This window comes from Oryza glaberrima, chromosome 7 (assembly GCF_000147395.1).
Source record: "Oryza glaberrima chromosome 7, OglaRS2, whole genome shotgun sequence".
NCBI lineage: Eukaryota > Viridiplantae > Streptophyta > Magnoliopsida > Poales > Poaceae > Oryza > Oryza glaberrima.
Window position 1 is genome coordinate 22,795,847 of NC_068332.1, and position 25,483 is coordinate 22,821,329.

At 45.6% G+C, this 25,483-nt stretch overlaps 3 protein-coding genes across 6 annotated transcripts; all 3 read left to right on the forward strand.

The window, feature by feature from the left end:
• The first annotated feature begins 4,907 nt into the window (after positions 1-4,907).
• LOC127779098 (protein WEAK CHLOROPLAST MOVEMENT UNDER BLUE LIGHT 1-like) lies at positions 4,908-9,292 on the forward strand. 3 transcript variants are annotated; one of them, XM_052305792.1, is made up of 4 exons: positions 4,908-5,132; positions 6,380-6,558; positions 6,646-7,091; positions 7,216-9,292. In XM_052305792.1, the coding sequence occupies exons 2-4, from the start codon at positions 6,429-6,431 to the stop codon at positions 9,004-9,006; spliced, it is 2,367 nt and encodes a 788-aa protein (XP_052161752.1). In that variant the 5' UTR covers positions 4,908-5,132; positions 6,380-6,428; the 3' UTR covers positions 9,007-9,292. The 3 variants fall into 3 exon arrangements, with proteins under 3 accessions (XP_052161752.1, XP_052161753.1, XP_052161751.1); XM_052305793.1 differs by having other exon boundaries at positions 6,685-7,091; XM_052305791.1 differs by having other exon boundaries at positions 6,380-7,091.
• A 1,249-nt stretch (positions 9,293-10,541) lies between these two features.
• Positions 10,542-14,169, forward strand: LOC127779103 (polcalcin Phl p 7-like). Of its 2 annotated transcripts, XM_052305799.1 has the most exons (4): positions 10,542-10,659; positions 10,746-10,877; positions 12,523-13,031; positions 13,393-14,169. In XM_052305799.1, the coding sequence occupies exon 4, from the start codon at positions 13,573-13,575 to the stop codon at positions 13,846-13,848; it is 276 nt and encodes a 91-aa protein (XP_052161759.1). In that variant the 5' UTR covers positions 10,542-10,659; positions 10,746-10,877; positions 12,523-13,031; positions 13,393-13,572; the 3' UTR covers positions 13,849-14,169. The 2 variants fall into 2 exon arrangements, with proteins under 2 accessions (XP_052161759.1, XP_052161760.1); XM_052305800.1 differs by lacking the exon at positions 12,523-13,031.
• A 5,897-nt stretch (positions 14,170-20,066) lies between these two features.
• LOC127779102 (uncharacterized) lies at positions 20,067-20,970 on the forward strand. Its single transcript, XM_052305797.1, has one exon. It carries the CDS (start codon positions 20,144-20,146, stop codon positions 20,606-20,608), a length of 465 nt encoding a protein of 154 aa, XP_052161757.1. The 5' UTR covers positions 20,067-20,143; the 3' UTR covers positions 20,609-20,970.
• The last annotated feature ends 4,513 nt before the right edge of the window (positions 20,971-25,483 follow it).

Sequence of the window (25,483 nt, forward strand, 5' to 3'; positions counted from 1 at the left end):
GCGTCGGAGGAGGCCGTTCCCGGGCCCGAGCTCGTTGGTGAGGCGGAGGGCCGCAATTTCCCCAGTCTGATCCTGCACCAGGCATTCCAGGTCGGCGAGGGTACTCTAAGCCATGGCGAGCTGGCTCGCCAAACCCGCGCCGCTGGGCGGCCCGCCCGCTGCCAAGACCTTCTCCCGGGCCTCCAGCTCAGAGGCCTTCGCTGATATTGCCGCACGCTCGGCGCGGGCGCTCTCCAGATGACGAGCCTCGCGCCCGGCAACGGCCTCCTCGTGTTTCGCGAGTTGCTCGCCTAGCCGGCGCAAGGCTGCCTCACGGCGATTCACCTCGGCTTCACGCTCGGCGAGTGCGGCATCCCGTTCTCGGCATGCCTCTTCCCGCAGCCGCAGCTCTTCCGCGCGGCGGTCAGCGGAAGCTTTCGCGGCGAGGGTGGTCCGATCACGCTCGGCCGCGGCCTCTTCACGGAGGCGAAGGGAAGCCTCCACCTCTGCCGCCGTTCTTTCATGGGCGGCCAATGTGGAGTCCCGCTAATCTAGCAGGCGCGCTCGCTCTTCCAGCTCCCGGGCCCGCCGCGCCTGTTCTTCACCGCGCGCGTTTTGCTCGCGCTGGTTTCGATCGAGGACCTCGATCCGCCGACGGATTGTGGCTTCAAACTCCTGTGCGGAGCGGGCACGATCATCCAAGGCCCTGCGTTCAGCCTCGAGTGCCGTCGTCCGGGCCCGCAGCGAGGCGTCGGCCTCCGATGCCCGTCGCTCATGGGCAGCGGCTGCGTCGAGGATGCCGCGCGCGTCCCTGATCCTCTTCGCCAAGTCCTCGGCGTGAGCCTCATACTGAAGGCGGATATCGCCTAGCGCTTTATCCAGGACGCTCGAGGCGATCAGTGCCGCCTGCCGCTCCTCTTCCGCCTCCCGCATGACGGAGTCCAGTGCCTCCTCGCGCGCCTGGATTTTGGCTAGTTGGGTTTGACGCATTTTGCGCCCCACCGTCACCATGTCGTCCACGGCGCGATGCCCCTCGTCGACTCGCGCGGTCCGCGGCGAGCTATGCCCACTCTGCATCCAGGGTCGCCCGCTCTTCCGCCAGGGCTTGAACTTGGGTGTTCAGCCCCTCTCTTATAGTGGAGTCGGCAGCAGCGAGCACCTGCAGAAGTGGCTCCATACTTGCCGGAGTCGGGGAGGAAAAGGCCGCGGTCCGCCCCCGGGACGACGGGGTACTGTTGGATCCCCCGCGAGACTGGGGGCTGCTCTCAGCCCCCCTTCTGAGAGGCCAGCCTCGAGGGCGCCCCAAGCGCAAGGGGGAACGGCTGTCCCTCTCACCCTCCCGCTTCGGGTCCTCAAGTGGATTCAGCCTTGGTCTCGGCCTCGGGCTCGGGACCGCCCCCAGCCTCGACCTCAACCTCGGGCTCGGGACCGCCCCCGGCTTCGGCCTCGACATCGGGCCCGGGACCGTCCCTAGCCTCGGCCTCGGCCTCGGGCCCGGGACCGCCCTTAGCCTCCACCTCAACCTCGGGCTCGGGACCGCCCCCGGCCTCGGCCTCGGTCTCGGGCCCGGGACCGCCCCCAGCCTCGACCTCAACCTCGGGCTCGGGACCACCTCCGGCTTCGGCTCCCAGGCCGCGACCTCCTTCACCCCCCGATCCTGGGTGGTGCTCTGCATGGACACTGGTCCCGGAGCCACCCCCGGGAGGAGCGTCGCCACCCCTGCCGCCCCCAGCAGGACGGGTCCCGCCTGAGGGTCGCTCGGGATCGGGCCCGGTGCGTGTCCCTTGCGGGGGGTCTGACCCTGAGATTCCCTGAGAAGGAACCTCGCTACAAGGGAACCCAGATCATGTTAACAAAAGAAAAAGAAGGAACAAAAAAATGGGTTGGGTAAGAGCACCGAAGTGAGCGCCAACAGTCATACCTACGGGGAGGGCGGTTGAAGGTCCACTTTGGGGGCTCGATGAAACCCCCCCCCCCCCCGGCATGGCTCCGTTTGCCCTATCTTCCAGAGCCGCTTCTTTTTCCGACCAGCCTCGGGCCCGGCAGGTCGCTTGTGGCCCGTTGGCGAACGATCCGCTGCACGCTCGGCACCTCCTCCATGCGGGGGAGAGGGCGGCCGGGAATAGGCCACCTTCCGTTTCTCTTTGGGTCGCCGGTGGAATCGTCTCCGGGTCCGCGGCTCGATCTAGGCACCCTTGAGCCACCGCCGCCTGGACCGCCGGCCCGGCTCCCGCCCGTGGTCGCACCACCGCCACCCGTGCCGACGACGCTACCGCTGGCGCCGCCTCGGCTGGACCGACTCCTACCGGCGCTGACGACAGACATCACGGCCAGAATGCTCTCCCGGTCGCGGTCGCAGCAGAGGGGAAGAATCCCATCTGGGATTAGTGTTGGCTCGGCGGAGTCTAGGCCCAGCACCCGCCGAATCACCATCTTCGCGTCCTCCACACCCCAGTCCCAACGCTCGCCCACATGCGTCCGCATGGGGTCGTTGGGACCAATGTATTCCCACGCTCCATGGGATCGTTCCTGAAGAGGTGCGATGCGGCGGCGGAAGTAATCGCCAAAGACCATCGCCCCCGTGAGGCCCAGGCTCCGCAGGCCCCTAAGGCGATCCCACACCGCGTCGTATTCCTCGCCCAGCTCCGAAGTCACCAGCCATGCGGCGGACCTTTCAGGAGGGCCAGCGGGAACTCGAAGTCGCGGATGGTCCGGCAACGCGATGTAGAACCAATCCTTCTTCCAGTCCTCCCATTTCTTGCGGAGATGGCTCTCGATGTACTGACCTGCTGTGCCTGGCCGGGGTTGGAAGTAGCATCCCCCCACCGCGCCTTGCAACAGCTGCGGAATGAAGAAGGCCTGGAACAACCGCATTATCGGTCGCACCCTAATGAACATCTCGCACAAATGCGCAAAGATGGCCAGCGTCATCACGGCATTGGGTGTGAGATGCAAGGCATGAATTTCATAGAAATCCAGAACCTCATGGAAGAATCTGGAGAACGGCGGAATCAAGCCCGTCATGGCGAAGGACAAGAGGTGCACGGATCGCTCCGGATATCGCGGCCGCGGCCGCGACTCTCCCGCCCGCACGACGGCACTGTCTGGCATGATCTTGCGGGGAAGGCTAAGGTGCCTGTCTGCTGTGATGCGGGAGGAAGGGAGCACTGCGTCGCCAGTGTCTTGGGCCATGGCAACCGACGGAGAAGTGGCGGAGAGCGTGAAGCGCGAGACAGTATGAGGTGGCGAGAATGTTAGGGTTCAAGAAGCGAAAGGACGAGTGGGCGGTTGGCGAAAGGAAGGGGGCAGAGTCTCTGCCTCCGCCCCCTTTTATCCTCGCTTCATCCGCACTTGCCTCCTCGTTTCGCGCTCCCATACTTGCCCCCACGATTCTCGCGCCCGCATTTGTCTCTTCGCATCTTGCGCCCAATCATCACGTCGCCCGTTGTATCCGTTCCCGCCTTTAGTGCGTCTGTCAGTGGCGCATTCGAGGTGGAGTGCACAACGGCTATGAGCGCAGGTTGAGCAAACCATCACCACTACCGCCGCAGGAGTAGCGAGCGGGAGAATCGAGGCGTGGTCTGACTGACCCCCCGGGATTATCGCGCCTCAAGCATCTTCATCATGAGCGCAGTCAGTGGCGGTCAAACCGCTGTTATGGTTGGCACGCCAACCTGGCCACGCGGCGATAACCTTTTGGATCCCCTGCCGGGCCCACAACCCCAGCTCGAGGAGTCGTGAGGCGCCATGTCAGAACGATCTCAAGAAATCGATACCTGATATAGCGCCGGGGGCTACTGTCGGAGATATGGACCCGGGGGTATGTGAAGTAGAGGGGAATTACTTTCCCTCCGGCCACGTGACTCTGCAAGTTAGCCCCATTTGCGTGTCACGCGAGTCGTGGAAGCCGCGAGGGGGGGGGGGGGCCTCGGGGCATGGCGTCACCCCCTCGGGCTATCCCACGGCTTCGCCCCGAGGCCCTCACCCGGCTGCCACGCGGCGAAGGGAAAGAGCGGGAGCACAGGCTGAACAACCATAAATGTGCGACGCCCCAACTGTCCCTCACCGCATTTAATGCGGTAAGGGCAGACGTGCGGCGCGCCTAGCTAACCTCTGTCCAACGGATGTGACCGGTCTATGACCAGCCTGGCACCGTCACATCCGACAGATAGGGCAACCATGTCCTCACGTCGCCTTTGTACCCGGCGGAGTGGGGGTGGGTATGACCCGTCATGTCCGAGCGTCGCTCGAGGAAGGGCTGTCACAGGTCATCATTCATTTATGAGGGAATGACAGGGCTGTCCCCCGTGTCAGGCGGGGGGCGGCGCCTGGTTTCACTCGAGAGCTGGTTGTTGCTTAGCTTCCGGGAGAAGGCACGGTTTAAAGCCCAGGAAAAGTGGAGTGGGATCCCCCTCCGATAGAGGGTAGGTAGAGGCGGCGCATGTGGTATCCCCTTGAGCTATAAAAGGAGGACCCTGCCCACTGAGACAGGAAAAGGCGGAGAAAAAACCTAAACTCCAGGAGGGAGGGAGCGAGAGCGCTTTCTAGAGTGAAGAAATCTTTGTAAAACTCATCCATAATCCTAAACACAGGAGTAGGGTGTTACGCTCCATAGCGGCCCGAACCTGTATAATCCGATTGTGTGCAAGCTTGCCGGTGATCCTAGGGACGAGCGAGTGATTTCCAAGAGATGAGCCTCCGCCCCCGACCGAACTCACAAATGGGGGGGGTCTCACGATTCCCCGCTATTGAGGATCTCTCCTCGACAGCCTCATCCCATACTAGGTTGCTATACGGAGGTAGTAAATCACATGGACCACGAGAAGGTTAGATGTGCAAAGATGACAAAAGTTGGAGGTGTTTTTTCACAAAAGTGCAGTGCAATCCACTCTATTTTATCTCAGCATGTGTAGCGGCCGACCAAGTGGGAGCTCCCCGATCCAGACAAACTGCAGCATATACACACACGTACGCACCCGCATCTCCTCTCAAATTAAACTCCCAAATTAATTAAAGAGAAGCAGCAGGAGAAGAAAAGGCTAAGGAAAAAACAAGAAAAGAAAAGGCATCGATCGAGTGGAGATCCAAATCACCGCGAAAGAAGGCCCCCCGCGAGCGCGAGGAATCCTTCCTTCTTCCTCCACTCGACTCGAGTAAGTTTTCCACCTGCCTCTGCTGCAGCAATCCGCCATTGATTGAATGATTGATTGATTTTCCGCGAGAGTGCGATGAGTTCGTGGTTAGTTGATTGATTCGTTTGGTTTTGTTGGATTTGTCTTTTTTTTTTGTGTGATTTTCCTCTTTGGTTTTTCTTTTGTTGGTTTGGCCACTTTCAGTCTAATGCAAGCGATTTACAGAGTGATGAAGAATCTGTTCTTCTTTTCTCTCTCTCTAGAACACAAGTAGCAGATAAAAGACTGGGGAAATTTTCCTTTTTTTTTTTTTGCCCACTAGAGTTCACTTGATGGATTAGTGAAACTAATTTGATAGTGTGATGCATGAAATCGTGTATGGCCATGGGAAGGGAAATATTTGTTTTTTTTAACCATCTTTTCTTAATATTTGCATGGAATTTGAAAAGGAAGAGGAGGAGGATCTCTCTGCCGTACCAAAAAAGAAACATTTCTTTTGTTTAGCTAGTTGGGTAACATCAATGAAGTATTTATTCACATTGCAGGTAGAACTAGCTCTGTAATTTCGAAATTAATGGTTGACTAATGATGCTGCAAGATGGTTATTATGGATCTGTACGGACGAGCAAACCTTCAAGATCAAAGTATTCAACTTTGAAGCACAACCTGAACATGATTAGGGGGGCTTAGAGACTCATAATTGCTGGGAAACAATGATGGTCTAAACATATCATTTTTTAGGAGCAAATATAAAAATGGTTTGCTATATTTTGTTGCTTTGCTTTTGTTCTTTCTTTGCAAAAAGGTACTACTTCAGTTCAGGACACACACATAAAGGTTGGGTTCAATAGTAATACTAAATTATTGAAGGCAGGCAGAAAGCAGGATCAATGTCAGGTCGTGGCAATGATTAATCCATCTAGAACTGCATCCACTTAAGATCTTTTGGTGTTTGCATATTCAGTTAACGCACAAGAGCCCTGTAGGAGTGCTCTGTAATGCAATTCAGTTTGTTCTACCTTGGATTGCAATACTGATAGAATGTACAATAGTGAGCAATGTAAGTTCAGGATAATTTACTACTCAAAAATCGTTCTGAGATTTACCTGTCGTGCAGTATGCTCTTCCTACTTGCTGTTCTTGGGTTTTGTGTTCTAGTTCTTGTTTCTGTAACTTGATAATTGCGTTGTTTACAGAACCTACTTGTAGTGCTTGGATTTTGTGATATAATTTATGTTTCTGTAACCTGATAATTGTTTTGTTTTCAGAATTTCTTTAGGAGCAAACCAGCTGGGGCTTAGAGAAGGCTTTGGAGGAATGGAATTAACTTGTTCCTCTGAAGAAAGTAACTCAAAAGAGAATTCTGTAAATTCATCTTCATCTCCAATAGAAAGTTCAGGACCTTTTGTGTACTACCCAACTCCACCTGCCACCAAGGATGATGCAGGTAACAGTAGTAATCATGAAAAACCAAATGCGCACAGCGAAAAATCATCCCAACCAGTCATTTTGAAATACTCTAATGGACTGACAGATCATGTTGGTTGCATGGATTCACCTTCATCGATCGTAGAAAGGTCCCTCCTTGATTCAACAAAGCCCCACATGGAATCTAACTCTGCAACAGATGCAATTCCTGAAATTCTCTCTAATTCAGGACTAAGTGAGGCATTCAACCACTTGGTAAAGGATGAGGCAGATGGTTCTTCAGAAGATGCCCTTGAGGTGAACCATTTGTCTGTCAATGTCTCAGCTGGTGCTGAAACTATGTTGACAGATGAAATGAATTCTAAAGAAGACAGGATAGATCAGAAAAATGTTGCTGTAAAGCCAAAAATGGTAGAAGAACAAGGAGCGGCACCTGAAAGTCCATATAAAGGCCTTATTGACACCGCTGCACCTTTTGAGTCTGTTAGAGAAGCTGTCACCAAGTTTGGAGGAATTGTTGATTGGAAAGCCCACAAAGCTCAAATGATGGAGGTAATTCTTGTCACTCTTATAAAACTGTAGTGGATAATAGGCTTTGTAGAAGAATTAAAACAGAGATGCTGTACAATTGAATTCTAACCATGCACAGAGTCTAAAATATATTTTTATTATGCAGAGGCGCAAGTTCATACAACTTGAACTTGAGAAGGTTCAAAAGGAAATTCCACTCTATAAAGAGGAACTAGAAGCTGCTGAGATGGTTAAATCACAAGTAGTCAATGAACTAGAGGACACCCGGAGAATTATTGAGGAACTGAAGCATAATCTTGAGAAAGCACAGGTTGAAGAAGTTCAGGCAAAACAGGATTCTGAGCTTGCACTACTTAGAGCGCAAGAAATCGAGCAAGGAGTAGCTGACGAAGCTAGTGTGATAGCCAAGACTCAAATTGAAGTTGCCAAAGAAAGGCATGAAAAGGCTATTGCTGAACTAAACTCGGTGAAAGAGGAGCTGAAAACAGTACATGAGCAGTATGTTACCTTAATCAATGAAAGGGACACAGCTATCAAAAGGTCAGAGGAAGTTATTTCTGTTGGGAAGGACATTGAGAAGCGAGTGGAGGAACTGACGCTGGAACTGATTGCATCCAAAGGTTCTCTTGAGTTGGCGCATGCTGCACATCATGAAGCAGAAGAACGTAGAATTGGTGCAGCATTGGAGAAGGAGGAAGATTGCGTTGCTTGGGATAGAGAGTTGCAACAGGCACAAGAGGAGCTTCAGCAACTCAACAATAAGCTTCTGTCCAAAAGTGATGTGAAGCAGAATCTAGATACAAATTTACGCAGGCTGCGTAGCCTCAAGTCAGAGCTGGCAACTTATGTACAAAATGTAATTAGTGAAGAAGCTGAAGGACTTGCGAAAGAACATGGGCCTGATGATGCTCAACAAATTAGTGGTCCAGTTAAGGAAGCTCTAGCTTCAGCACAGAAGGAGCTTGAAGAGGTTAGAGCAAACATAGAAAAGGCAAAAAATGAGGCCAAATTGTTCAAACTTGCAGCCACAACCCTCAGATCAGAAATGGACAATGAGAAATCTTCACTTGTTGAATTGCAGCAGAGGGAAGGTATGGCATCTATTGCAATCTGTGCACTAGAAGCTGAGCTCAATAGGACGAAACAAGAGATAGAATATGTAAAGTCTAAAGAAGAAGATGCTCAAGAGAGGATGGTAGAACTTCCTAGGATCTTGCAGGAGGCAGCTCAGGAGGCTGAGGACGCGAAGATGGTAGCTTTCTCAGTACAAGAGCAGGTGAGGAAGGCAAGGGAAGAAACCGAGAAAACCAAAACAGCTGCAGCCACAGTAAATACCAGGTTAAGTGCTGTTCTGAAAGAAATAGATGCATCCAAAGCATCCAAGAAGCTAGCGCTTGCGGCGGTTCAAGCATTGCAAGAAAGTGAAGAGGCAGGAGATGATGAGAATTCTCCCAGAGGAGTGACACTTCCTCTGAGCGAGTATTACGCCCTTAGCAAGAAAGTGCATGAAGCTGAACAGCTGGCACATGAGAGTGTCACAGAAGCACTGGCACAGGTGGAGTCGGCAAAGGCGTCTGAATCAAATAGCCTAGAGAGACTATGTGAAGCATCCAAGAGGATGAATGAGAAGAAGGAAGCTCTTGAAAGAGCATTAGAGAGAGCTGAGAGAGCAAACCAAGGGAAACTAACTGCTGAGCAGGAACTGAGGAAATGGAGAGCTGATCATGAGCAGCGCAGGAAAGCTCAAGAAGCCGCGAAACGGGCAGTTAACCCTTTGAGTAGCTCACCTAAGAGAATTGTTGAACAGAAGGATTCTTTCTACAAAGAGTTCTCAGGTAATAGTTATGAGGACCTTGTTCCGAATCGGAAGCTGCGGAGGAAGAAATCTTTCTTCCCACTAATGGGCTCTCTTTTATCCAGAAAGACTCGGGCATAAACATAGCAGAAGATAACAAGGTCCCAGGTCTTGGGCAGTTTTATTTCTGTACATTGCTGTAATAAGTTAATTTAATTGGTCTTGAAATTTGGTGTCTAACTTAAGTTTTGATTTAATTTGTTGGTGTAAACAACCAGAGGGCGTATAGTGGTGTGTTTATAACAATTTTTTGGGTTACTTTGGATAAATTCTGCAAAGAAATGTGCATTCCTTGAGTGTAGCTATGTTCTGTAATCTCCTCAAACTGGAAAGGATCTGACTAGTGGCATATTTCTGTTGGGTATAATATTGTTCTGTGTAATCTTCCTCCCAACTGTGTGCCTCAGTTATCTTTTGTGAAGATCTTAATAGTGTGTTTCTAATGGAATGTCCAAAAGAGCATCAGGCAGGCAATATGTTCTCAAAGTAATGTTGGTTCTTGCAGGAACAGATTTGCATATACACTAAGATTCAGAAATGAACAACAACCATGTGGTAAAACTGAAGGAGAAATTGTACAAAAAAGAACTGAAGGAAAGATTCAGCAAAATGGTTGTCTAATCTTAGTTTTTTTTTTTCCTGAACACAGACAGTAACACCATCACCTCCTTCCAGAGCCCAAGTAGCAGCAGCAAAAGCATGAAACAACCAAATCAAACATGAAACACACAAACAAAGGAGGATGGTCCAGACATACAGGTCTTGTCAATTGCCATCGAAATTATACAGCAATTGACGAAAGAACATTTGGGTATTCTTGGTCAGAGAAAGAAGAATATGCCTCATGCTGACCCTACAAATCTTATTCATCCCCACTCTAAAGTTTATCCGTCCCACAAGAATTGAATACCTTTTCTAAGATCCTGTTCTTCTCAAGGTCCCACAGAGAACACCCAAAGTTGCAATAAAAAAGAATCACAATAACTTTGTAGTGATGAAGAATCTTGAGATGGCACCCTACAGCAATGGGGTTTGTCTGCATAAAGAACAGGAGGCTTTCTGCCATATATTCTTCACAGTGAACCACAAGAAAGACCTAAAGCTATGTAAATGTAAGAAAAAAAACACAAGCACTAGATCAAGGGCACCTGAAACTAAATTGGCTCAGATTTTCATGAGTGAAGAACGACTTGCAGGCAGCACCTCACACTGTCAAGAATTCAGCCACTAACATAGGAACATATCACAGTTCTTCCATTAAGCATGCGATCGTAGCACTCCAAATTGGAGTAATAAGATGCAAAGCAAAGCAATGCTGTCTTGCAGTTTGGACGGTAACATGGTGTGCAGTCAAAACAAGGAAGACCCGAAGAAATGGCGATCAATGGCTTGAAGAAGTTGGCTGAGTTCAGCGGGGCATTTAACTTTTTACCACTTTTAAGATGTGTCAATTAAGAATTTATCGCTCATAGTCTATCACATATGGAGCCTTATGTGTTCAGTAGTTTTCGCTGCCTTCAGGATATAATAATAGGGTCTCTTTTGTAAACTTTAGGATACCTACCAACTAAAGGGAAAACTAAGGAGCTCTTTTAAACAAATTAAGGACCGGTTCCAATAGCAGCGGTCCAACCAGGGGCTGTTTTGCAAATCCATTTCGCCTCGCCGGAGATGAGATCCCATCGACGCGACGCCGCCGCCTCCTTCCTCCTCCTCTCGTCGGAGCCACCGCCGGTGAGGGCACCCAGCACGCATCGGTGGAATTGACGGCGACCGCATCTTCTCCTCCGCTCCGATCTGACCCTGTTCGTTCCGTGCAGGGAGGGATTCATCGCGAGCTGCGGCTGAATTGGAACAGGTGAAACCAATGCAGCCGCACCCGCAGCCAGTGAGAAGATCGTCGTCTCCGGCCCTCCGGGAATAGCGGTTTTTGATCGAAGACGCTTATGAAGGTAATTTATTAACGGTGTTTGTGCATTTGTGGAATTGTGGATAGCTATTCTGATTTTCATGCTCTCTCTTGCTATTCACTATAGCCTTAACAGAGAAAATTATAGGTCATAATCAAGGTGCTTAAATACTGTCTAACTACTTCATGTAGTAACCAAGTGAACACCATGTTTGATTCGATAACTACATTAAATACAAACCAAAAAAGTTACTAGCAAGGCACATCTATTTAGCTAGTAAAGACAAACCCCTAACAACCAATAGATAGAATGGTTAACCTTTTTTATTCCTCTCGAAACCCTTACAGCCAACAGATAGAAATATAAAATGGTGGTTTCCTGACAAAGTTCTAGGGACAGCAACAGAACAAGTGGATGAGAACACAGATAATTGTGTGCGCCTGCGTTGCTCGATTACTCGAAGCAGCCAGTGTGGTAAGAATCCCAATCCTGTCTCCTCTGTGGGCTGGTCAGTCAATGAAGAATGAAGAATCTGCTTCATGCCTACCAAGTACCAAATGCTATCCTCGCACGTGCATTCCAAACTTTCCGAGACTCTGTTCTTCCCAAGGACCCATAGGCTAAAGAGAATCACAATGGAGTATGTAGTATAGTTTAGAATTTGGGTTGGATGGATGGGTGTACACCGTGCACCTAGTAAGACAAAGTAGCAAACTTTGCGCCATTATATTTTTCAGAATGAAACACATGGTTCGTTGTGCCATTATATATATACTGTTATTTTTTCTGATCCTAACTCCTATCTACGCTTTTGAAATGAGTTGGGAAAAGCAATTTAAGAACTCTTCCAGCTTCCATTCACTTGCAAATTGAAACCAAATCATATGGTTCTGCTCCTCGAACAATCAGTTAAGATTGCAGACAAAACCAATTACCAAAGGCTCAAAGCTGCCCTGAAGGTAGGCCCGATCTATGGATGAAAACAGTAATACGATAAGTACTCCTTTTCTGAAGTGAGATCAGTGTGCGTACAAAGAAATAAATCATCCAACAGCCAACAGATAGAATGGTTAGCCTTTTTATTCCTCTCAAACCCTTACAGCCAACAGATAGAATAGTAAGCCTCTTTGTCCTTCTCAAACTGTAAGACGGTGGCTTCCTGCCGAAGTTCCATGGACAGCAACGGAACAAGCGGATAATAAAACAGACAATTGTGTGTACTTGTGCTGCTCGATCACTCGAAGTAGCCAGTGTGGTAAGAATCTCATCCTGTTTCCTCCGTGGGCTGGTCAGTCACTGAAGAATGAAGAATCTGCTTCATGCCTACCAAGTACCAAATGCTATCCTCGCACGTGCTTTCCAAACTTTCCGAGATACTGTTCTTCTCAAGGACCCATAGGCTAGAGGGAATCACAATGGAGAATGTAGTACAGTTTAGAATTTGGGTTAGATGGGTACACATAATAAGACAAAGTAGAAAACTTTATGCCATTATATTTTTCAGAAGGGCTAATGTTCTGGCAGCAAAATATCCTAGAGAACGAATATCTATTTTTTCTGGTTCTAAGTCCTCCTAACTCCTATGCACATAGTATTTGAAAATGAGTTGGGAGGCAGTTTAAGAACTCTTCCAGTTTCCATTCGCTTTAAACCAAATCATATGACTGTACTAACACAATCAATTCAGTATTTTCAGAATGCGGAGATGAAAGGTTCGAAGCAGCCTAGAAGATCCATGGACGAAAATACTAATATGATAAGTAGTTTTCATCGTACATATGGAGTGTATGTTAAACTAAAGAAAAACTCCTACATGATTCGTGGGACAAAAATGATGATACTAGTGAATTACAACTTAAATATGTGGCCAATATCATGATCATCTCAGAAAGTGAGATCAGTGTGCCCACAAAGAAATAATTCATCTTCATATACACACACACACTGTAGTCTGAAGTTGATCCTACAATTGCAGCTGGCTGGTCATCACAGCGAGAACTGGAATCAAATAATTGAAATGCCGACACATCACAGAAAAAGATATGCCATTCTCTCTCGTCCTATCAGATAAAAGCTGGAACGTAACAGTGTGATATTTTTCTGCAGGTCCAAATAACAAAACAACGTGATACACACAAGTGGAAGGTTTTCCATTATCTAAAAAAGCGCACACAAAATGGGAGATACGATGCCAAAGTAAAGAGAGCAAATGTCGTGTCTTCCACTATGAGCAAAGAACCCTTGCAACCTGCAGATAGAAACGAATAAAGCTACGATAAAAATTGTCACTTAAATAGATATACACTCATTTCATACATGTCACCTAAAAAGTCATGATTTTTTTTTAAAAAAAATAGCAAGATAGATCAATATATATTATTTCAATTTTTAAAGTTAAAATTCAACCTACACAAGTAGAAAAAAAAACTATCAAAAGTGCATACTATTACAATTAATATTTGTTACTTAATTATTTATTTATATGAGTCAAATTTGAAGTTACATGTTTGTAGAATAATATATCATATAGTATTGACTTATCTTACTAATTTTTCAGGTGATGTGTATGAAACAAGTGTATGTACATTCGAGTGACAAAAACCACATCCTAATGCAACGATGTGAACATCCAAGGGCAGTATAAAAGGAGGTGCAGCTGCGAGGCATTGACCTGCACTCCCTTCCTCCTAGCTCGAAGCGAGCAATCACTCTTGTGAAACTTTTGCAGACGCCAGCCATGGCGATCAGGGGCATCCCGTCCTCTCGCGAGATGACCGTGGACGACTTCAAGAACTGGCTGAAGCAGTTCGACACCGACAACGACGGCCGGATAAGCCGGGGCGAGCTCCGGGAGGCCATCCGCCGCCGCGGCGGCTGGTTCTCCGGCCTGAAAGCCGGCCGCGCCGTCCGCCACGCCGACAGGGACAACAGCGGCTTCGTGGACGAGTCCGAGATCGAGAACCTCGTCGCCTTCGCCCAGAAAACTCTGGGCATGAAGGTTACTGCCTGGTAGAACTGAACACTACTGGCAGCAATAAGCATAATTAAGCTAGTTTCATGGATTTTCATATGCTTGAGCTTAAAATGGGTAGAGAGCACTGTGGCAGTAGTGCTAGCTTTTGATTAAGCTATAAAAATATTGCCCTCTATGTTGCTTTTCTTTGCTGTGTGGTAGTAACTGGTAAAGTTTGACTTGCATGCCAGCTTCTCCTGAATAATTTGTGTAAAAGCAGGAGAATGTCTGCCATGATGCTGTGATACTTTGAGTGATCCTCTGTTGGTATTGACTCTGGTGAAGATGAAAATGAATTGGTGATTATGGCCATTTTAGTAACACAGTTAGCATTTCTTCTCAGATGGTTTCAACTTTCAAGAGATGACATGCCTGATTATGCCCATTCTTAAGAGAAGCAAACTCAGCAGCAAAGGGCATCATGTTGAGTACTTCAGGTAAGGTTGGAGTGTCAGGTGACAGGCCCAAACATTCAGATAACATAATCAACTAAGTGCAACAAATTTCACATTCAGATAACATATTGTTGAAGGAGTTGAGAGGACAGAAAAATGATCACAATTTCATCCCCCCTTCTTGGCTTGTTGCAGTGCCCTACTGGTAAAATTCGTTGATGGTTTTCACCTAATCAAGCTATGTGTAAAATTCCTAAGAAGAACCAAAGCATGAAGCGCACATAGCTTGGGGTTAATATCATTGAGTTGCATGCAACAGCTAGTTCAACCTAACAATTTAAACTGCTATGAAAAGGCAGGCAGGCAATTTACTTATACTTCAACAAATAACTATACTACTACACCACAAATTAACACACCATCATTTTGTTACAGATCGATGAGAACAAACAAGCTTACATGCATGATCTGCCATGACGATACATGAAAGGAAAATAAAAAACATTGATTCCCAACAGCCATGTTAGAATTTCTTTTTGATGAGAAACACGGTCCTTCCCTAATATTCACATTTTCTTTTTAATTCTTTTTGGTTTTCTTTTGAGTAGCAAGTCAACACATAGTCATCACGAGTCTGGTTCTCTGCTGCTGGCAAGCATAAGCCCCAACTTGAAATAATCCATCCATCCAATTGCCAAATGCATGGGTATATTTCTCCTATAATCTATACCAAACTTTTGGAGATTATATTCTTTTTAAGGACCCACATATATAGAACATCATCCAGTGCCTAGTGGTGTTCGCACGCAAAAAGTCTTCTCTCCCCTCCGTGTCATAATTAAAATTCTAAAAAAAAGATTTAGAGCTTGTTCACTTTGCTACCTTTTTCAACCTTATTAAGTTTTGGCATTGTTAAATTTTGGTAAGGTTGCCACAATTTTAGTAAAGTTGCCAAATTTTGGCAAGATTTCATATGTATTTACTAAAATTTGACAACAAACTAAACGTAGCTAAAATTTTGATAACTTTGCCAAAAATTGGTATGGTTGAAAATGGCATCAAAGTGAACAGACCCTTAGAGGGAGAGACGTCCCCCAAACATTTTTTTAAAAAATAAATTATGAGCATGTTCGGGATTGAAACCACACATCCTATTGCCACTGCACTATCAAGTGCATCTTCATAATTAAAATTCTATATGGCATTCTCTTCCAAATGGTGACGTCAGGTCTATTACGAACTTATTCCTTGTATATCTCGTGTGTATAAGGTTTATTGTTTTAGAAACAATGCACTGGTATACTTTATATGAGATAGCCACTGTACTTTCCGGTTGATTAATTGGTCCTTGCATAAAGAAGTTAGAATTTGCAGAGCTGGTCCAAGATTCCCAAGTTAGCTTAAGTGAAATGGCCACAATAATGCAATATGCTCGCTATTGGTTCTTCAAATTTTTCACCAAGCATTGTCATAATAATCACATACGCAACCATTTGTGTGTACTCCGCAGCTATAGACAAGATACTTATGCTAACTTGGATAAATCTTCAGAACATATGTGCACACATATATTGCTGCAGGCATAAAAATAGCTAAGAATCAAATAATTGCAAGCGACCTTCACATCAGGATGGAAAAAAGATATGCCAATATGCCATAAACCGTCGTTCCATCAGAGAGATACTCCATATAAGAGGATATCGAAGCAACGCAATAATGCAGCTGAAACGTGATGCACACATGCATACTGAATTGCTGATGCAGAAACTGAAGAAAGCTTCAGGACATATAGATATGCAGCCGGCGGCCGGCCTGCAGATTGAAACGAATTAATAAAGCTATACGATCGAGGGGAAACTGTTTTAACAGATCAAGTGGATGTACACCCGTTTATTGCATGTTACCTATGATCAAGAGGTCGTTGCACGACGAGTCGTCGATATATACATCGATCGATCGATATATATAAAAGGAGGAGCTCCAGTTCCATTGCGAGCTACAGCACATGCAGTCGTCGGAGCAGCTGATAATCAGAGCAAGCTAGCTAGCTACAGTAACTGACAGTGGTGTAGCCGACGCCGGCGACGTCGAAGGCGGACAAGAGATTGGGTCGAAGCTGGAGCATTTCAAGAAGTGCAGCTGATGCAGTTCGACGCCGACGCCGACGGGCGGATCAGCCGGAGGGAGCTCCGGGACGCCATGCGCCGCCGCGGCGACCGGTTCAAGCTAGGCGTGGTTCAACCTCCACCGAGCCGACAAGAACGGCGACGGCTAGCTTCCTCGACGACGACGAGATCGAGCACCTCATGGCCGCGCCCTGTACGTTCTACAAGGACATCTTGACTTCAACGTGCCGTCCAAAAAGGAGCTCGACTTGAAGGCAGGGTTTCCCAAACCGTCGGGCCAGGGTTACCGCGCCCCGGCGGTAAGCAGTAACTGTGAAAAACCGTACGAAACCGCATAAAATTTATCAAAAATTCAAATTACTTTTTAAATTTATTTGAATTTAAAGAGGTTATCGCGGTTTTTCTATTACCGTAACCCCGCGGTAAGACTGGTAACCGCGCGGTTACCGACGGTAATGTAAACCCTGCTTGAAGATGCCGTCCAACATGGACCTCAACTTCAAGGTGTCGTACTACAAGAAGGAAGCATGGAGCTAAATGCAAACTGTAGTTTGAGTGCCTGCTTGGGCTGAATAATGTGTGTAAAAGCAGGAGAATTAGATGATACCGCGCGTTTTGCTATACTATAGAAACAATAGATGGATAGATGTATATGTTTAAATAATATAAAAATTATGTGAAGATAATGATTTGACATTGCTTGTATTTTGAGTTTTAAAAATACAACAAAATTATAAATGATATACCATATTTGCATGATATTTTAAAATACTATAGATAATTGTTAATGGGTGATGATGTAACACACTTATACGTTGAGCTTTAAAAGTTAATAGAATAGATGTCTATCGTGTGCAGTTACGATAGTGTTTAACGATGGTAATTAAAGATGAAAATTAACGGGTCTGATGATTGCCAGAATTTCAATAGTACCGATATGCACTTCTTAGGGGACTTCAATTGTGATGACATGTGTGGTAAAGCCCACTCTTAAAACAAATTAAGAAGCAAACTATAAATTTGTCACGATATAACTGCCTGCAAATTTGTCGATAAATTCTATTAAAAATCTATCAGATGTAAACATAGTACAATTATAGCGTAATTACACGGTTACTTTCAAAAATCCCATAATTACATACTATTTCCACAAATTCAAATATGTAAATATAGTTCAAAATTTGGCATTATACATTTAGTTTGGATGTAGAGGTCAGGTTTTAATCCAAAATTTCAGAACAAGCATGGATGATCTGGCATGACGATATATGGAAAACAACATTGATAATTCCCCAGCCATGTGTTAGATTTTTCATTTTGTTTCCTTTTGATTATTGGCAAGTCAAGAGTGAGTCTGATGCTCTCTGCTGCTGGCCTGCCTACCGTCACCAACTTGAAATTCATCCATCCAAATGATCCAATTGATTGCCAAATGAATAGATATATTCTTTCTACAATCTACACCAAACTTTCGGAGATTCTATTCTTTTGAAGGGCCCATGCATCGTCCAATGGTGTTAGCAGGCAAAAGGAGCGTCCAATGGCTGCTACAATTAACAAACGCACAATGAAATAGAATAGCTTAGGAATGAGGTAAACTTGTTGTATTCTTTCTATCACAAAATATAGCAATCTAGTACTGGATTTAACACATCAATTGGATGGAATACTTTCTAGGAGATAGCTGTCGTACGTTCGGTTGATTGGTCCTTGCATAAAGAAGTTTGAATTTACAGAGTTGGTCCAAGATTCTAAGCTAGCCAACTTTGCCTGGCCTGCTACAGTGCTCACTGTTGGTCACCACATATCGTCATTTGTTAGTCACGTATGCAACTATTGTATACTTCAGTGCTTCACACCTAGATAATTAAGATATATCTACACACACTTCTGTTAATTGTTATAAATATTAGGAATTCATCATATAGTATTTAATCAACAAATAAATAGAGTAAACCGTGACTACTTAAGTGTAAACTGCAGACAGATTACGTACTCTTAACAATAGCGATATGCAAAACAGACATGCTATAAGTGTAAACCATTGAAACAAACATATCTAACCATTTGCACATAAAACGAAATCAATAGAAATGAACAGAAGAGGAGATTGGCATGCTCTCATATATTTTGTTAATTTCCCATGTGGACTAAACATACATTGTTGTCGAGGAGTGATCCTCTCTAGCGGGAGATCGTGAGATCCCCTTTTGTAAGTTCGGCCGGGGGCAACGGGTGAGATTCAAGGATTCGGTGAGCGAAGCCGTGTGATGTTGAGGGGGTCGAACCCCTCAAAGACGATGAGACCAAAAGGGTTTATACAGGTTGGGGCCGCTAAGAAGCGTAATACCCTACTCCTGTACTATGCTCCTTGAGTGAAGGATTACAAGCTCTCCTTGTTGGAGTAAAAATGTGGTGCTGATCATCAGGGGCTAGAGACTGCTCTAGAGCGTCCAATGGATCGTCCCGGATCCCTCCTCCCTCTTGTACTAGGCCTGGACCTCCTTTTATACCTCAAAGGGTTACCACATGGGCCCGAAAACCTAGCTCCGGTGGAGAAGTGCTTTGTATTAAATGCATGTCTTATCTCTTGACTTGGGAAGCAAGCGCACGTCATCTTGATGATGGGGCCTATCAAATCTTGCTGCCTGACACGAAGGGCGCCCATGTCAACTGCTATTAATGGGTGAAGACTTCCGGGTCCCTATTTGTACCGGGAAACATGAACCCCAATTGACCAGGGCGGATGGACCGACTCTGGCCGGGATGAGAGGTCAAGACCTCTCGTCATCATGACTGATGGGACAAGAGAGGGTGCGCGCCCCCTGACCCATGCAGTAGTACACCTGACACCCCGGGTCTCGTCGGTCATTCGATCAGTCACAGACCAATTTAGCGTGCGCTGCACGCCACATTAAATGCGGCGTGGAGCGCCTGCTCAAGTCGTCATTAATACGGGTAGGTGAGCGCTCAAAGGTGGCCACCTAACCCACCACACGTGGCAACCCGCTGAAGAGGTCGGGGGAGCCCGACCCCTAGTCACATGAGGGAGTGGCCTCCGCCCCACCTCGGGCCTGACTCCCCTCGGGGGAGGGCCACGTGGTATTGGGGGGCAGCCTCATCCGTATGGTGTCTAGGAAGGAGTGGCCGCCGCCCCACCTCGGACCTGATCCCCCCTCGGGGGAGGGCCACGTGGCGCCTGGGGCAGCCTTCTCCCTCTAGTCTCGGCCAGGGAGTGGCCGCCGCCCTACCTCGGACCCGACCCCCCTCGGGGGAGGGCCACGTGGCATTGGGGGGCAGCCTCCTCCGTCCAATCTCTGGGAAGGAGTGGCCGCCGCCCTACCTCGGGCCCGACTCCCCTCGGGAAGGGCCACGTGGCATTGGGGGGCAGCCGGCCTCCTCCAACTAGTGTTTGGGAAGGAGTGGCCGCCACCCCACCTCGGGCCTCACTCCTCTTGGGAGAGGGCCACGTAACATTGGGGGACAGCCTTCTCCCTCTAAACATGATACCCCGGGCCCATATCTCACACACACACTGAAGCGAACAGCAGTGCACATATACACAGCAAATGCAGCCTGCAGATAGAAACGAATATAACAAAGCTACACGATGGAGACGTACGTCGATACTGAAATTAACCTTCAGCTTAATTTCCGTGTATAAAAGTAGGAGGCAGCTGCATTGCTAGCTGCAGCACATATATATGCAGTCGTAGAAAGCAGCAGCAGCCGATTATATATAGCTAGCTACTAGCTCTAACTGATCGGCCGGCCATGGGGAAGACGGAGCACAAGAAGAAGCAGCAGCAGCACGGCGGCGATGAGGCGGCGGCGGCGGCCAAGGAGAGGCTGGATCGCTTCAAGGCGTGGCTGATGCATTTCGACGGCGACGGCGACGGGCATATCAGCCGGAGGGAGCTCCGGGACGCCATCCGCTCCGGCGGCGCCCGGTTCGCCACCGTCCGGGCGTGGGTCAACCTCTACCTCGCCGACAAGAACCGGAACGGCGTCATCGACGACGGCGAGATCAAGCACCTCATGGACCTGACCGAGAAGGACCTCGACCTCAGCAAGCTGCAGCCCACGCCTGCGGCAGCACGGCCGACGGCGACCGGCGCCCCGCCGGCCATGGTGGTGGTCTCGGCGTGCAAGTTCCAGACGACTCCTCTCGTCTCTCGTACCATTGACCTACGCAAATTAACTGCCAAACCAGTACTTTCTAGTACCGCCAATAATTAGATCTTGTTCAGTTTTGAGGGGGTTAAAAAGGATTAAGAGGGAATAATTCCTCACCGGAATAATAAACTCTATTCGATATTTCGATTAATACCCAGGCGAGAAGGATTGAAGGAGATTTATTCCACACCAAATTATATGGTGTAGAATTATTCCCTCTGTAATCCACTAGTCATTTTTTATCCCTGCCATCGGTCCTTCTGCTCTACGTGTGCACTCATTCAGCTCACGAACCAAACAAGCTAACAAACGAATTGAGTCAAACCAGCTTGTTATTCTAATGAGCTAACCGATGGAGTCAGACGATATTCACCCCTGCATGCATACGGTATTATTATATGTATTTAAAAATATTTTTGCATGATGTTAGTTTTATAGTTGTTGATAATGTGTTGCGAAAGTAACCAAATAGTTCAAGTATAATATTAGAGAGCATGAAAAACTAATATTAAAATCTGATTAGACGTCATTTTTAATACTACAAATCTGGACAGGTTAGGACGGAGAGAGTGGGTCTTGTATCCTATATACTTATATAGTTCATCCCCACTAAGTGTAGTTAATGCTATTTCTCTCTTCTCTTATGAAGCCACATCATTCTAATTATTTTTAGCCTTTGGATGATAGATCTATGGTACAAATAGTCTCTTCTTTCTTGTATCATAAAACCATACAATCTCAATTGTTTTTTAGTTCAAAATTCATAAGTATCAATTACATAAAATATGTTCATCTTGCATTATATTTGTAATCATATGTTAATTATATAAAACATAGGAAGTCATTTTATTTTGGTTTACAAAATATAATATAGCTTATTTTTACATACTATACGACTTAATTTCCCGCAGCAACACGACGGGGTATTCATCTAGTTTTAAAATAATCAGGGACGGACCTAGGTCCATGCCACCTAGGCCATAGCCCGGGGCTTAGGTACTAACACTAGTACATAATTCATTTTTCCATGCGGTCAAAATCCACTTTTCCGTGCGGAGGTAGCGCCCGTTCGTACCCAGGAGTCTGTGAAAATCAATATTTTCGGGTGCGGGTGGCCCAACCGCACGAGACATGGTGGTAAGCCATTAATAACACATATGATAATCCCTATGTTTCAGGGGCGGACCCAAAATTTTTTAGGCCTCGGACCGGTCCATGGTGTATTTTAATCCACACACTAAATACATGGTGAATTTACACACGTTTCTATGGGCTTTATAGAGGGATTATCATATGTGTTACTACTGGCTTACCACGATGTTAATTTCATGTATATATGATTGTCCCAACTGTTACAGTGCATGCTGATCTACATGGTACTACATGGGATTATACTTGAGCACTAGTACATGGTACTACATGGGGTTTGGTTTTGGCAGTGCTAGGTTTTTTTCCTTTTTCAGTGCATCAGTGTCAGTGCTAAGCTTTGCTCTTGCCTCAGAATAGTCAAAGACTCACGTGTTCAACTGGTGCGGTGAGTAAATATGGCTCTGGCGGTTATGTGGGAATGTGAAGTATGGTCAGGGCCTCTTGCTCCTGAGAGATCTGAAGGCCTGGCCCAAAATTGTAAGGGCCCATTGACTTCGTATACCAAACTGAAAGCTCTTGTGGGCCTCAAAAAGGTCCGTCAAGGCCCACAAAAATCAGCATCTGCTCCTGCACGCGGGCGAGCAGCTTAAAATTATCCCGAACTGATTCTCTATTAACAATAGAAAAAAAAGTCGATCCTATATAAAACGTAGTACTAGCATCCAAGGCTCCAACCAAAACTCAAACTGAATTCTTGACATCCGGTGCCGTATGCTCGGATAAAAGTCGTGCTCCATTCCATTCCCTTTCTTGTCTCTTCCAAAATTTTCTTTCTTTTTCTTTTATAAAAACGTGCAGATAAGAATTTCAATTCTCGGCAACAAAAAACCTTCAATAATTCCCTTGCCACTCCCCGTCAGCTCTTTCAGTTTAATCCACATCATCATCAGTTCATCTAGGTGTTCGTACATACAGAATTTATTTCATCCATGACTTTACCTAATTTGTCTTTTGGTGCAACATTCAGAGATTTTTTTTTCCTCCCATCTCCCTACGCCCTACGCCGCTCGCCTATCGGAAAGTCAGAGAGGGACGCCGTCGTGCAGCAAACAGCCGCGTGTGCAACTGCAACAGCAAGAAGCGATATGATCGAGAAGCTTGCAGCTGCCGACGTCGCATCGGACCAACCCAAGCCGGCGAGGGAGAATTAAGGCCCCGTTTATTTCACAAAAATTTTTTCCAAAAAAACATCACATCAAATCTTTAGACACGTACAGAGAGCATCAAATATAGATAAAAACAAAAACTAATTGCACAGTTAGGGAGAAAATCACGAGACGAATCTTTTGAGCCTAATTAGTCCATGATTAGTCATAAATACTACAGTAACTCACATATACTAATGACGGATTAATTAGGCTTAAAAGATTCGTCTCTCGGTTTCTAGGCTCAAAAGCGAGATGGATCATGGATGGATTGTGCGGTGAGACCAGTTGATGATACTCGATGATATTTCGTGTTTTTGTTGCGGGATGTATGGATGAATTAAATATTTGTTATTTTCTCTGTTTTATATTATAAATCGTTTGACTTTTTTTAATGTTTGATCAAATTTATAGAAAAATTTAGCAACATCTAAACTATCAAATTAGTTTCACTAAATCTAACATTGCATATATTTTGATAATGTGGTTGTTTTGTGTTGAAAATGTTAATATATTGTTTATAAAGTTAGTCAAATTTAAAGAAATTTGACTACGCAAAAATTTAAACGACTTATAATAAGAAACGGAGGGAGTAAATATTATAGAAACGGCAAATGAATGTTAAATATGGATGAATTAAATATATTTTCAATATTATAGGAATGACAAATGAATGTTAAAATATTATAAAAAAATAATGCGAAGATGATGTACTATGCTTGTATAAGATTTAATATGCTTTAGAATGATAATTGCTATTGGGTGATGATGTTTAGTACTACTCTTACTTACACTACTTATTGGTCATTTGGTTTAAAAGGTCATTTGGTCCACGCTTTAAAAGGTTTTCTTCTGGTATCGGCATGTCTGGCCGATTGCGTTATGTAACAAAAATTATTTTTCTTCTAATATATTGACGTGCAATCATTTTGCGCGTTAAAAAAATTAAAAGGTTTTCATCAAAATTTAATTTTCTATTGCATTACTTACACCACTTATTCTAAGCTAATATTTGTTGAATTTATTTCTCAAATTTGTTAACTTGTTTTTATAATAAAACAGATAATTCATGTTAAAAATCTAATCTATAACCTACCAATGCAGAGCCAGTTTCAAAGATCCTTAATTTCTCAAAAACCAGTCTATGGCTCTACCCTACATTAGTTACTCTACCCGTTGAATATACCACACAAAACTTTCTAGATAGACGCCTCCTCTCACCGACACATATATTCCCAATGTCTAACAATAAACATGTGCCATTGTTTGGCAAAAACATATATACCTCCATCGTTGCAGGCTGCAAGTCGTGCCAGAATTGAGTCGATGTTGGGGAGTAGTACTCCGTACTTGGTTAGGTTGGTGGATCATCAGACGGATGGAAGGTTCAGACTTCAGAGCCAGGCAGCCAGCCAAGCCAAGCCAGTTCACACCAAATTGCCTTAATTACCCTCCTAATAATAATCATGGTTGCTTGCAAGTTTTCGCTAGTTAATTCTAGGTGACTGTACAGCCAGGGTTCACCAAACTATCCGTAGAAAAAAAAAACTGGGCCGGGTTAGCGGTTTTTCAAAAACCGTTGACTCCTAGTAAAATCCCGCTAAATTTTATTAAAACCAATAAAATTCAGTGTGAATATTTATAAACTTATTAGAAAACCGAGCAATTCGTGTTCTCGATTCGGTTCGAGAGAGTCCGGTTTTCGTGAAAGCCGGATCGGGTTCTGTTGGTTTTGTAAATTGTAAACCCTGTGTACAGTAGGATTGGTACGACTAAACTGACGACAACTTCCTGTTATCAACCAAGGCTCCTCAAAAAGCCAAAATTCAGGGAGAAAAAGATGATGTTTCAGGTGGTTTCAGTACTGTTTTTGCACAAGTTTGAATGGAAAAACAAGGACAGCTTTACTGCACGTAGTACGTCACCTTCACTGTTTAACTAACTACGTGTATCTGCACACATCATCACGTAAAAAGTTTGTCAAAAGTTAAACGTGTTACTCATTATCGGTTAATTGGAAAGCGGTAATTTGACATGTAGTTCAGAGTCTACTGTCTACATCAGGACAGGTTTTAATACAGTTTCCAGCAACGGGTTTTGGTGTTTAAATAAACATGTCATTGAAAAATTCTTCTTCTAGAAAAACACAAGCCAATTAAATCTAAGGGAGACTAACACAAATACAAGCCACTTAAAACGGCATGCTGAAACTGCAGCTGATGAAAACGGCTGCTCTGTTTTTTAGCTCTTTCAGAATTCAGAAACGGCGACATTTATGCAGATTCAGAGCCCCCAAATCACCATCAGAAATCAGAACCTTGTGTGCGGGGACAAATTTCTAATTCTCCATCAAACTCTTCAACGTATTCTAGAACACAAAATGCTCTGCAGAAATGCCACATCGTTTGGTTGTTTGGAGGAAAAGGCGAAACATCATATTTACAAATAAAATATAATTTGTGAATATTTTTTTATATATGCGTTATTAACGATATAAATCAAAGACTAAAAGTTAAACTATAATGAGAAAACCTCAAAATCAACTAATTTATATTGAAGATTTAAATTTTAGCTAATAAGTACTACTCCGTCAAAAAAAAGAATCCAATTCTAGCAATGAACCTGACACATAGAGTTTGTCTCT

What these genes read in the sequence shown, in the direction of transcription:
- LOC127779102 (XM_052305797.1), top strand. Translation starts at nt 20,144, where the DNA reads ATGGGGAAGACGGAGCACAAGAAGAAGCAGCAGCAGCACGGCGGCGAT.
- LOC127779103 (XM_052305799.1), top strand. Translation starts at nt 13,573, where the DNA reads ATGGCGATCAGGGGCATCCCGTCCTCTCGCGAGATGACCGTGGACGAC.
- LOC127779098 (XM_052305791.1), top strand. Translation starts at nt 6,429, where the DNA reads ATGGAATTAACTTGTTCCTCTGAAGAAAGTAACTCAAAAGAGAATTCT. An exon ending in ACAAAGCTCAAATGATGGAG is followed by an intron (nt 7,092 to 7,215) that starts GTAATTCTTGTC and finishes TTTATTATGCAG; the next exon opens with AGGCGCAAGTTCATACAACT.